An 11,360-nucleotide genomic window follows, 5' to 3' on the forward strand; every position below is an offset into this window, starting at 1 on the left:
GAGCAAACATAAATAAAGTCATACAAATGGCTTTTTATACCTCATACTATTATAGAGCAAACATGAATGAAGTCTTACATATGACTTTGTATGCCTTTCTTTTATAGAGCAGACTTCAATAAAATCATACAGATGACTTTTTATACCTCCTGCAAGTACATAGAGAAAACAACAAGAAGTCATACAGATGGCTTTTTATAGCCTAGGCCTACATGATTTCATTTATACAATAGCCTAAATAAAGTCATACAGATGACTTTTTAATGTATCATTCTACTATAAAGCATTATGAATAAAGTCATACATATGACTTTTTATGTCTCCTGTTATTATAGAGCAAACATAAATAAAGTCATACAGATGGTTTTTTATACCTCATACTATTATAGAGTAAACATGAATGAAGTCCTACATATGACTTTTTATACCTTTCTTTTATAGAGCAAACTTTTATATTCAATCTAAGCATTACTTGCTTTAAGAGCAAGTAATTCGCTATTCTGTCACTACAAGCAAGTGACAAACAAGAAAGTCTGTGAAGTGGCACATTCCACAGCCAATGATGCTCTTGCAGTTTGGGCAAAGGCACACATTCCAACAAGGCTCAAGAAACATGTGGTAAACAATATTCAGTGTCTCTTTAAGGAGTGTGACAACCTGAAAAGAAATAAAGAAAACAAAGCTAAGCATTCTGAGACACTGAAAAAGAAGGAAGAAGAGTGGAAAGTTGGCCTGGACGTTTTGTTTGACATTGCCCACACCAATGCAATGGAGATGATACGTATTCAAGAAGACCGTGAGTTTGCGCATTGGGAACCAGGACACCATGGAAAGATGGGCAGTGTTGACAAGGTTTTAGAAATAAAAAGAGCATCATCTCAGAAAAGGAAAGAGTAGCATGACATAAGAATTGAGAAGGAGAGGCAAGAAAGAACAACAAGAGAAAAGAAAGTGTCACTGGAATCATCATCTGACAGCAAAAAAGGTCAAGAAATTAAAGACCCTGAAACAGAAGATATAAAACCGTCAACCTCAGCAAAACTTCAAAAATAAGGACGAGTATACATATTGGATGAAAAAATGTCAGCCTGTCTGGATGTGGCTAAAGTTAGTGACAGAAGTGCTGTATTACTTCCTGCAACACCTTGGTTAAGATCCTGCTGAATACAATGTCAATTGCTCTTCAATTTGCAGAGACAGGATGAAGCAGCGCCAGGTAATAGCCAAAAATCTATGACAGGAGTTTAAACCAACAGTTCCTCTAACTATTCACTGGGATGGAAAACTCCTAGAAGATATCTGCAGCAGACAGATTGTCAATCGCTCTCCCAATTTTGGTCTCCAGAGCAGGTGTAGATCAGCTTCTTGGTGTTCCAAAGCTAGCCTCAGGAACTGGCCAAGCTTCTGCAGCAGCTGTGGCTTGGAACATTACAGATAATGTAAAGTACATGTGTTTTGACACCACATCTGTCAATTCTGGTGCAAGAAATGGTGCTTGTATCCTTCTGGAACAAAAACTTGACAAGGACATGCTTTGGTTTGCTTGTCGACATCATATCTTAGAAATAGTTTTACAAGCAGTGGTTCTTGATTGCCTTGGTCCTAGAAAAGGCCCAGAGATAACAATTTTCAACTGGTTTAAGAAAACCTGGCAGTTTATTAACAGAGCAGACTTTCAAACTGCTTCATCAGACAAGTGTGTGTTTACAGCTGTTTCACATGTAATCACAGATACCATAGCATTTGCTGAGATGCAGACACTAGCGTATCAACCCTGTGATGATTACTGTAAGCTTTTGGACTTGACAATCATATTCCTTGGTGGCACGCCATCTAAGGGAATCTTGTTCAGAGCTCCAGCTGGGCTGCATCAAGCAAGGTGGATGGCAAAGGCCATCTATGCGCTAAAGATCTGGATGTTCAGAAGTCAGTTCAAACTCACGAAAAGGCAAGAAAAGGCTCTTGCTGATATTTGTCAATTCACTGTGATCATCTACGTGAAAGCATGGTTTCAGGTATTGTCAGCACCATCAGCCCCTCGCATTGAGCTACAGATGAATATCAGAATCAATATCAAAAACTGCCTTGAACAAAATAATAAGACACCTATGGTACTTATCAGAGGAATTGGTGGCACTTGCCTTCTTTGACAACAAAGTATCAAATGACACCAAACATCATATGGTTACGGCTTTGCAAACATCAGGAGCAGAGCACCCTCTGAAAAGGATAACAGTGGACCTGTTGACACTTGGGGAGAAGAAGTTAGAAAACTTTGTCATACAGAATACCAACAGATTCTTCAGCATTACCGGACTTCCTTCATCATTCCTAACTAAGAACATTGATTTGTGGTCAGTTGACGAAGACTACCAGACAGTTAAAAATATAGTGCACAGCATCAGGGTAATCAATGACATTGCCAAACGTGGTGTTGTGCTGATGGATGACTATAACAAACTGCACACAACATCTGAAGAACAGAAACAGTTCCTGTTGCTAGTTGTCAAGGAGTACTGACAGCATTACAGTGATCAACCAAAAAGACACTGATGAACCAGTCTGAAGCCCATATGTGAACTGTGTAGTTTGACAATTGAAGTGAGTGGACACTATTACTATTACTGGACACTATTGCAAATCACTTATTTTCTGTTTAGTGTACAGCAACTCAACAGTCATGTTTAATATTATTAAATTAAACAGCATTATTGTGTACTTTTCTTTTTATCAAAGCTCACTTAAACATTTCTAATAGTTATGGTAAGGACCTCTGAAATTGAAAATAATACTAAAATGTTTGTTTATTATTCAATTATAATCAGAATGGAATCATTTCAGACCGTGCCCCATAAAAAAAGAGTAAACAAATTTTTTCCCATTTCCTAAGGACCACCCTACTCTATAATAGTGTAAGATATAAAAAACTCATCTGTATGACTTTAATTATGTTTTCTTAATAATAGTGAGATATATAAACAGTCATCTTTATGGATTTATTTTTGCTTGCTCTATAGGCTAATAGAATGAGGCATAAAGTCATCTGTATGACTTTTTATGATTCTACATAATAGGAAAAAGCAAGATATTGTCCTCTGTTTGACTTTACACTGCATTCTATATAAGAGTAAATTACAATTTTCTATTGCTCAGATATAAAGAAATATTTTTCTATATTGTCATATGCAGGTAACCCCCAGTTCTATGTAAATTACTCCCCTGGTAATACCCATGTCTAACTTGTATGTATTGCCTCTCACCTCTTTGGTAAAAATTTTGAATTTTGGCCCCTGATAAGGAGACATGTTAAGAAAACAATTCTTACTTTAAAATTTGTATAATGATCCTAGTTAACATATTATCCAAGGGTAGAACCTTTATCATCAAGTCTTTCCTCTATAAATTCTTTTTCCAGCTTAAAAGAAAAAGTTTAAAATAATCCACCATGCTGAGATTCAAAGCTTTAGTCTTTTGAAATTGCTGAACAAATTGTTTTATAGATACAGCTATCCCGGCTGTTACAGGCTCATATTTTGTATTTTCACCACTGCTCATTAAAAAAACAGTATTTACACCACTGCTCATTAAAAAAAACGGAATAAGAACACAATCTATAGAATAGGCTAACTTATTTGGCAACTCATAGCAGCAATTTGAAAAGAATTAGCCTAGGCCTATGCATTCCATTTTAGAATGGAGAATATTGTATTTTTTTTTGTTTTAAGCTGGAAAAAGAAGGATTTATAGAGGAGGGACGTGAATCATCTCATAGAGGAGAGATGATCACCTTGAAATGCCCAAGGTGATGATCTCCCCTTAAATAATCTGTTAACTAGGATCATTAGCCTATAGGCTAGATATTTTAAAGTAAGAATTGTTTTCTTAACATGTCTCCTTATCAGGTGCCACAATTCTAAACTTATACTCACCTCTTCTGGTAAACAATTCCAAAGTCTTTCCATTCTTGAGCTTCTGAGAAAAGAGTTCCAGAATATATAGCCTAAAAAAGAGTATTTATTAGTGACTCATTTTTGAATCCCAGTGGTCAAGAAGAAATTTTATCGCAGGAGGAGGTATGCCAAGTTTTCGATGCATGAAATGTCCCGGCAGCATCTAAAAATTTGTCATTTCTAGTCAAATTATGTCCATATTTTGTAGATAATATGTCCATCTTGAAATCTCAGTAACTAGTTTTCTTATGGCTTGTAAACCTCTATCAAAGTGGCCATTTAACATCCAATATAGTGAAACTGAAAAAAAAATTATTTAATACAACCATACAATATGAACTAGTGAGAAAGCACAAAACTCATGCAACATGTAAACAGCATAAAAAAAAAACTACTTGTGGGAGCTTAAGGTTTGTTATATTTGTTTTCATTTTAAGCTTGATTTTTATACTCAATCTAAGCATTAATCGCTTTAAGATCTATTTATTCATTTATATTATTACTTGTTGTATTTTTTTTGCTATGATTGTCTATTTAATTTCTGTTCGTTTTGGGTTTCATTTATTTTTTAATAGTAAATTCTGGTCGTTTTTAGTTTTAATTTTAACAGGTATTTGTATCTCTTGAGCTTAAATTTAATATGGCCTTTACTTTTCTTTGAAAAACTTATTTTTCGGAAAGTTTTTTTTTGATTAACTTTTGTTCATTTTTGATTGCGAAAAGTTTCAAGTTTTTATGGCATGGGTGCTTACTGTTCGATTATTCTTGACTTTAAAAAACGGATCTAGAACTTTCAATTTAAATAGAATGAGGCTTTTTTCAAAGTCTATACGATTACCTCTTTGATAAAAACCTTATATATGAACAATAGACAGCCTGCATAACTTTTGGACAGCGATTGACAACAATGAATGGATTGAAAAAATAGCTCCAATAAGAAGGTTTAGACCCTTTCACTTGCTGACACAAAGGGATCACGACTGTTTGGAATTGACCTTAATAGGAATTTGTGTGCCAAAGAAATTTTGAATCTATCACAGAGTGTATTTTAACCTTATAATTGGATAATTATAATAAATTTCTTATGTGTTCTTCCCATACAAAACCCCTTCCCATAAGTTATAAACCCCCTTAGTAAGTTATGCCCCGGGGCATAACTTACAACGCCTACCCCTGGGCCCTGCTGGGCTGTGTTGACACCGGAGTTTTTTGTTATCAGAACTTTAAGCTATTTTAACAAAATGTCGATCTCAAAATTTTTATCTGATGCATTTAGGGCGTGGGGGAAGGAGAGGAGCTAGTTGCCCTTCAATCCCTTTTGACTCTTAAAAAGTGAACAAGAACTTTCAATTTCAATCAAATGAGCCCTTTCTAAAGTTTATACGAGCATCCCTTCCATAAGAAATAATATGAAGGATTCGGAGAATTCTTAAATTACAACCCTTGCCCTGAGGGCTTTGGAGGAGTTTTAATCCTCAAACACCTAATTTCCAGAACTTAAAACCATGTTTAATAAAATGGCTGTCTTAAAATTTTGATTGGATGTGTTCGGTGAAAAGGTGGGCGTGAGAGGGTGTTTAGTTGCCCTCAAAACACTTTCGACTATTACAAAGGGCACTAGTCCTCAGAATTTCCAATCGAATGAGCCTTTTTTGAAGTTTCTACGACACCGCCTCCTATAAAAACCTTATATGCCCCCAGGGCATAACTTAAAACCCTTGCCTTGAGGCTTGTGGGGAATTGTCCTCCTCAAAAACATGTTTTCTATCTGGAAATCAACTACGCTGAACAAAATGGTTATCTCAAAATTTTGATTGGATGTGTTTGGGAGAATGATAGGCGTGGGGGGGGGCTAGTTGCCCTCCAATAACTTTCGACTATTAAAAAGGGCACTAGCCCTTTGAATTTCCAATTGAATTTGCCTGTTTTAAAGTTTCTACGATAGCGCCTTCTATAAAAACCATTTATGACCCCAGGGCATAACATAAAACTCTTGCCCTGAGGGTTGTGTGGGAGTGTCCTCCTCAAAAACATATTTTCTATCTGGAAATCAGCTACGCTGAACACAATGGCTATCTCAAAATTTCATTGGTTATGTTTGGGAAATGAGGGGCCTAGGTGGGGGCTAGCTACCTTCCAATCACTGTCGACTATTAATAAAGGCGCTAGCCATTCAATTTCCAATCGAATGATCCTGCTTTGAAGTTTCTACGACAACTCCTTCTATAAAAACCTTATATGCCCCCAGGGCATAACTTAAAACCCTTGCCCTGAGGGTAGTGGGGGATTTTCCTCCTCAAAAACCTGTTTTCTATCTGAAAATCAACTATGCTGAACAAAATGGCTATACCAAAATTTTGATTGGATGCGTTTCGGGGAATGATGGTCGGGGAAGGGGGGGGGCTAGTTGCCCTCCAATCACTTTCGACTATTAACAAGGGCACTATCCCTTTGAATTTCCAATCGAATGAGCCTTTTTTGCAGTTTTTATAACAACGCCTTCTACAACAACACCTTCTATAAAAAGGATATAAGCCCCTAGGGCATATCTTAAAACACTTGCTCTGAAGGTTCTGGGGGAGTGTTCTCCTAAAAGAATATTTTCTATCTGTAAATCAATTACGCGTCACACTATGGCTGTCTCAAAATTTTGATCGGATGTGTTTGGGGGAATTATGGGCGTGGGGGGGGGAGGGGGCTAGTTACACTCCAATCCCTCTCGACTATTAATAAGAGCACTAGCTCTTTCATTTCCAATCGAATGAGTATGTTTTGAAGTGTCTACGACAATGCCTACTATAAAAACCTTATTGGCATAACTTAAAACCCTTGCCCTGAGGGTTTTGGGGGAGTATCCTCCTCGAAAATATATTTTCTATCTTGAAATCAACTACGCTGAACAAAATGGCTATCTCAAAATTTTGATTGGATTTGTTTGGGGGAATGATGGGCATTGGGGGGGGGGGTGGCTAGTTGCCCTACAATCATTTTTGACTATTAAAAAGGGCACTAGCCCTTTAATTTGTAATCGAATGAGCCTGTTTTGAAGTTTTTACGACAACGCCTTCTATAAAAACCTTAAATGCCCCCAGGGCATAACTTAAAACCCTTGCCCTGAGGGGGAGTATCCTCCTCAAAAATATATTTTCCATTTGGAAATCAACGACGCCGAACAAAATGGCTATCTGAAAATTTTGATTGGATGTGTTTGGAGAAATGATGGGCGTGGGGGGGAGGGGGGCTAGTTACACTCCAATCACTTTTGACTATTGAAAAGGGCACTAGCTCTGCAATTTCCAATTGAATGAGCCTATTTTGAAGTTTCTACGACAACGCCTTCTATAAAAACCTTAAATGCCCCCAGGGCATAATTTAAAACCCTTGCCCTGAGGGTTGTGGGGGAGTATTCTCCTCAAAAATATATTTTCTATCTGGAAATCAACTGCGCTGAACAAAATGGCTACCTCAAAATTTTGATTGGATGTGTTTGGGAGAATGATGGGCGTGGGGGGGGGGCTACTTGCCCTCCAATCATTTTTGACTATTAAAAGGGCACTAGAACTCTAGATTTCCAATCGAATGAGGCCCCTTTGAAGCTTCTACGACGACCCCTTCCATATGAAGTTCCTCTGGGGAGAAAATAAATAAATAGTAAAACGTTGAAGCCTCATGGCCTTTATTATAGGCAACGTTATAGCGTTGCCTCTGATTAAGATAAAATAAAACTCATTTAAATATTTTTAGGTATGTATCTATTTTCTTTTGTCAAAGTGAAATTTTTAATTTTTTTTTATAAACAAAACAAATTGCGATTTATTGTGTAAAACCACGACCATGTATTTTACCTCAATTGAATGTGTGAAGTTCAAACTTATTAATAGTCAATATATTTCATGTAAAACTAAAAAAGTAGAATTCCATTAATTCTTCTTCTTTTCATAAATAAATTAAAAATCAATGCTAGAACAAGTTAAAATAATAGTTCTAAATGTGAATTGTCACTATCTTTGCCATTGGCCTCGTTTTGATCGGTCTTCAATTCTTCTTCTGCTTCGTTTTTTCGTCTTTGTGGCTCATCTTCTGTTTTTTCGGGTTCCTGTTCAGTTTTTTCTTCAGTTTCGTTCATCTTTTTGAATTTACCTTTCCAACTACTTGTCTCATTCTTTGTTCTAATCTTTTCAACAGCCTCCTTCAATTTTCTTGCTCTGTTTGCCTGCATCCTCGTGGTCGAAATGCGCAGCTCACGTTCTAAATCATTGGCTTTATCCAGAAAGGCTAAATTAGTAAAGCTAGGATTTTCAGTAGGTGCCTGAGAGTTTAAAATTGGCAATGTGTCGATGAGCTAGGCTTCACTCCTATTAATGAATGCAGAAAGACCATTAAATCCATCTTCTTCTAAGTATCGCTCTTCAGATGAGGCATTTCTAAGTCTTTCAACATTATTGGAGCTGAATCAGCCAAACCTCTATCTGTTTGATTGTATTGTGCTCCCAGAGACCTTCCTTTACGTATTCCGAGGCATCTATATGTTGCTTATGGTGGTGGGTATATTCCATTATCTGTAATAGCAAACAATGCTGTATATGCTGATTTTGCGAAAGTTCTAATTTCCTCGGGTCTTTTGTCTTTGATTTGAAAGTCATCTTCTTACGTTTGGGATCATTAGTTAAATTTATTTCATTGCAGTTCAATATGTTCCTGTCTGGAATTCCATCCAGACATTGATTCTGTTAAGGCTGTAAAATGCTCTTGAAAAGTCTTTAGGCGTCATTGCTCTCTTTTGTTCAGTGTCCAGACAGGCTGTTTGCTGGATTAAAATATTTTTTTGACGCTTTAAAAATGTTAAATGATTTTGCTAGATTGTCTTTAACGATGATGGTGTAAAATTGTCGTGACATTGTTTTAATTCAGCATGTAGCATCAGTCCATAAGTGCCAAGTTCGTGCCTTCTTTTTTTAAATCTTTTCTCTCTTTCGTTTCAGGATTGCTTAGGAGTCACTGACAAGACTCTGACACTGACAAGACTGACTGTGAAGAAATATTGTCCAAAGCTTCGCTACTTATATGTTAATTACAAATTGGCACATAAATTCAGCTTATCGGACACTCTACCCTTGCTAAGATTCTCCTGTAAGGGCCTATTTGAATATGATGATGATGATGATGATGATGATTACGATTACCTCTTACGATCTGACAGTGATGATAGTGGCGGCTATAATAAGCAGCGGCTATATTCCATTGAATCTGCTGATTATGATGATGAACCTTATGATGATTACAATCGTGATAGCTCTGACAGTGATTATTGTTATTAGCTCAATAAAGCTGAGTTTTATAACCAGTCTCTCAAGCTGAGATTGCCTTATTCAATTTTGATTTAACAATAAATTATAGGTAATTTTTTTAAATAAATAGATTCTAAAACAATATTTGTTGTACTGTTTTGTCTGTACATCGAACAGTTTAATGTAACGAACTGTAAGTAAGGAGCAATGGTGCTCAATAGTAGTCGAAACTGTAAAAAATAGAATCTTAATAATAATAGATACATCAAAAGAATCAAATTTTGATGTTTATTCAAAATATTTAAAAATCACGAAGTTTACACGGATGCGTGTTTATTTGTTTTTTTTTCAGGGGTGACCGTATCGAACCAGTGATCCTAGAAGATCAGGAGAGGGCTCATTTTATCGGAAATCAAAAGTTCTAATGCCCTTTTTGAGTGACGAAAAATATTGGAGGATAGCTAGCCCCCCTACTTTTTTTGCCCAAAATTGTATGGTCAAATTTTGAGATAGCCATATTTTCTGCATGGTCGAAAGATGCAATATGTCCTTGAGGATGAACTGAACCCCACAGCCCCCGGGGCAAGGGACGAAAGTTATAAACTTTGCCCATTGACTACAAATAGTATTGGCTATTGGGAAGTATAAAGATATTTTCGGGGGGGGGCGGGCAATTTTCTGGTGGGGATGTTTTTGTCGGAGGACCTTTCCATGGAGGAGTTTTCGTGGGGGAAAGGAAATTTTCCATGAGAGGGAGACCTGGATTTCCCAGCATTAATTAAAAAACTCAGAAACTAAATATTAAAAATAATATCTGCTCGAGATGAGCCAATGAAGAAAGTCGCTTCAGAAAAACTAGCTCTCAAGAAAGCCCGACAAACGTGCCCCCCACAAGGGAAGTTTATTCCCTAAAATATTTTCTATTCTTTCTCTATTCTCTGATTGAAAACGCAGGTTTTGAGTCTTGATTTACAGTGTGAAGTGTAAACTGCTCATTTTTGGATTGAAACCTGCTTAATATTTCAGACAAAATCTTTGAATCTTATGAGTGATTTCCCTAAGGATCCTTAATTTTTTAATCAAATTAAACTTGTTTGGCTGTCTTGACAGCAACAGGTTCCTTTGAGATAATTTATTTTACATCATTGTTGACGATTAGTGGTTGCCAAATAGAAGAGTTAATATTTTTCCGGTGAATCTTGATAAATTCAACCAAATAGCCAGAATTCAGCCAAATCGTCAAAATTGAACAAAATCCTTCCTTCTGCTTAAGGTCTGTCAACAGTGCCGTGTGCATCGCTTTGGAGCAAGCAAAAGAGGGGAGAGAACCTGCCGGAAGTGGCGTATAGGTACCCGCTGGTTTTATTCGCCTTAAATTGCAGGGAACAGGTGAGCAGATCTCGACGCTTCCCTTGTTGCTGGTTATCTGGACAGCTACTTTGAGACGTCTATTTGATCGGACAAAGTTTGGATGATTTGCACTCAGAATTCGGAGTTAACTTTTGTTTGGAACTAGTTATGTCGGAGAAGTTAGTGCTTAACCCGTTGCTGAACTTTCTTACTCGAGCACTTATGGATGGTATTAAGTTGGACGTGATAAAATGCAATGCGACAGGTGGTTATGTCCGAGATTCTGTTATCAAAGCGAAGGAATTTATGTTAGAAGATCTCGAAATTACTTCAAGAGTAATGAATCATTCCAAAAAGAGATAACTACTTAGTGGATATATAAAAAATGTTAGTCACAGCTTCAAAAAAGGCTAAGCCTATACCAACATTTTTTATTCTTAGCCATGTCAAAACATCGCTTTAGGCGATTCAGTATTTGTGATTTTGATATCTGAATTTCACGAAATGGTTAGGAAGGTCAAGGGTTTAGTGGGAAACGTGAGCCAGAGTCAGATGTACATAAATGATATCTTTTGGCAGCAGTTTGAAAAACCTACCACAATTACGACATATGCCGTTGTTCTTAGAAATTGTCTCAAAAACATGGTGTCGCCAAGTGACCGTAAAACTTTTGTCTACAGTGGAATCAGGCGAAATTTCTAAATCAGGCGAAATCAGGCGATCAGGAATCAGGCGAAATTTCTGAACTAAAACGATCAACTTCAGAATGGCG

The 11,360-nt window shown here is 36.8% G+C and overlaps 2 protein-coding genes across 2 annotated transcripts in view; one reads left to right on the forward strand and one right to left on the reverse strand.

The window, feature by feature from the left end:
- LOC148947212 (uncharacterized) overlaps positions 1 to 9,308 on the forward strand; it is a 172,523-nt gene extending 163,215 nt beyond the window's left edge. The window contains exons 7-8 of the mRNA XM_089097121.1: positions 514 to 531; positions 8,933 to 9,308. Coding sequence (XP_088953247.1) covers positions 514 to 531; positions 8,933 to 9,268 — 354 coding nt within the window. The 3' untranslated portion in view covers positions 9,269 to 9,308. The remainder of the gene's footprint in view (positions 1 to 513; positions 532 to 8,932) is intronic.
- The window catches only part of LOC148947211 (uncharacterized), a 321,142-nt gene that overhangs the window by 197,124 nt on the left and 112,658 nt on the right, over positions 1 to 11,360 (reverse strand). The gene's annotated exons all lie outside the window — the stretch shown is intronic.

Source organism: Artemia sp. Qi Xiang Cuo, chromosome 11 (assembly GCF_049724085.1).
Source record: "Artemia sp. Qi Xiang Cuo chromosome 11, ASM4972408v1, whole genome shotgun sequence".
NCBI classification, from domain to species: Eukaryota; Metazoa; Arthropoda; class Branchiopoda; order Anostraca; family Artemiidae; genus Artemia; species Artemia sp. Qi Xiang Cuo.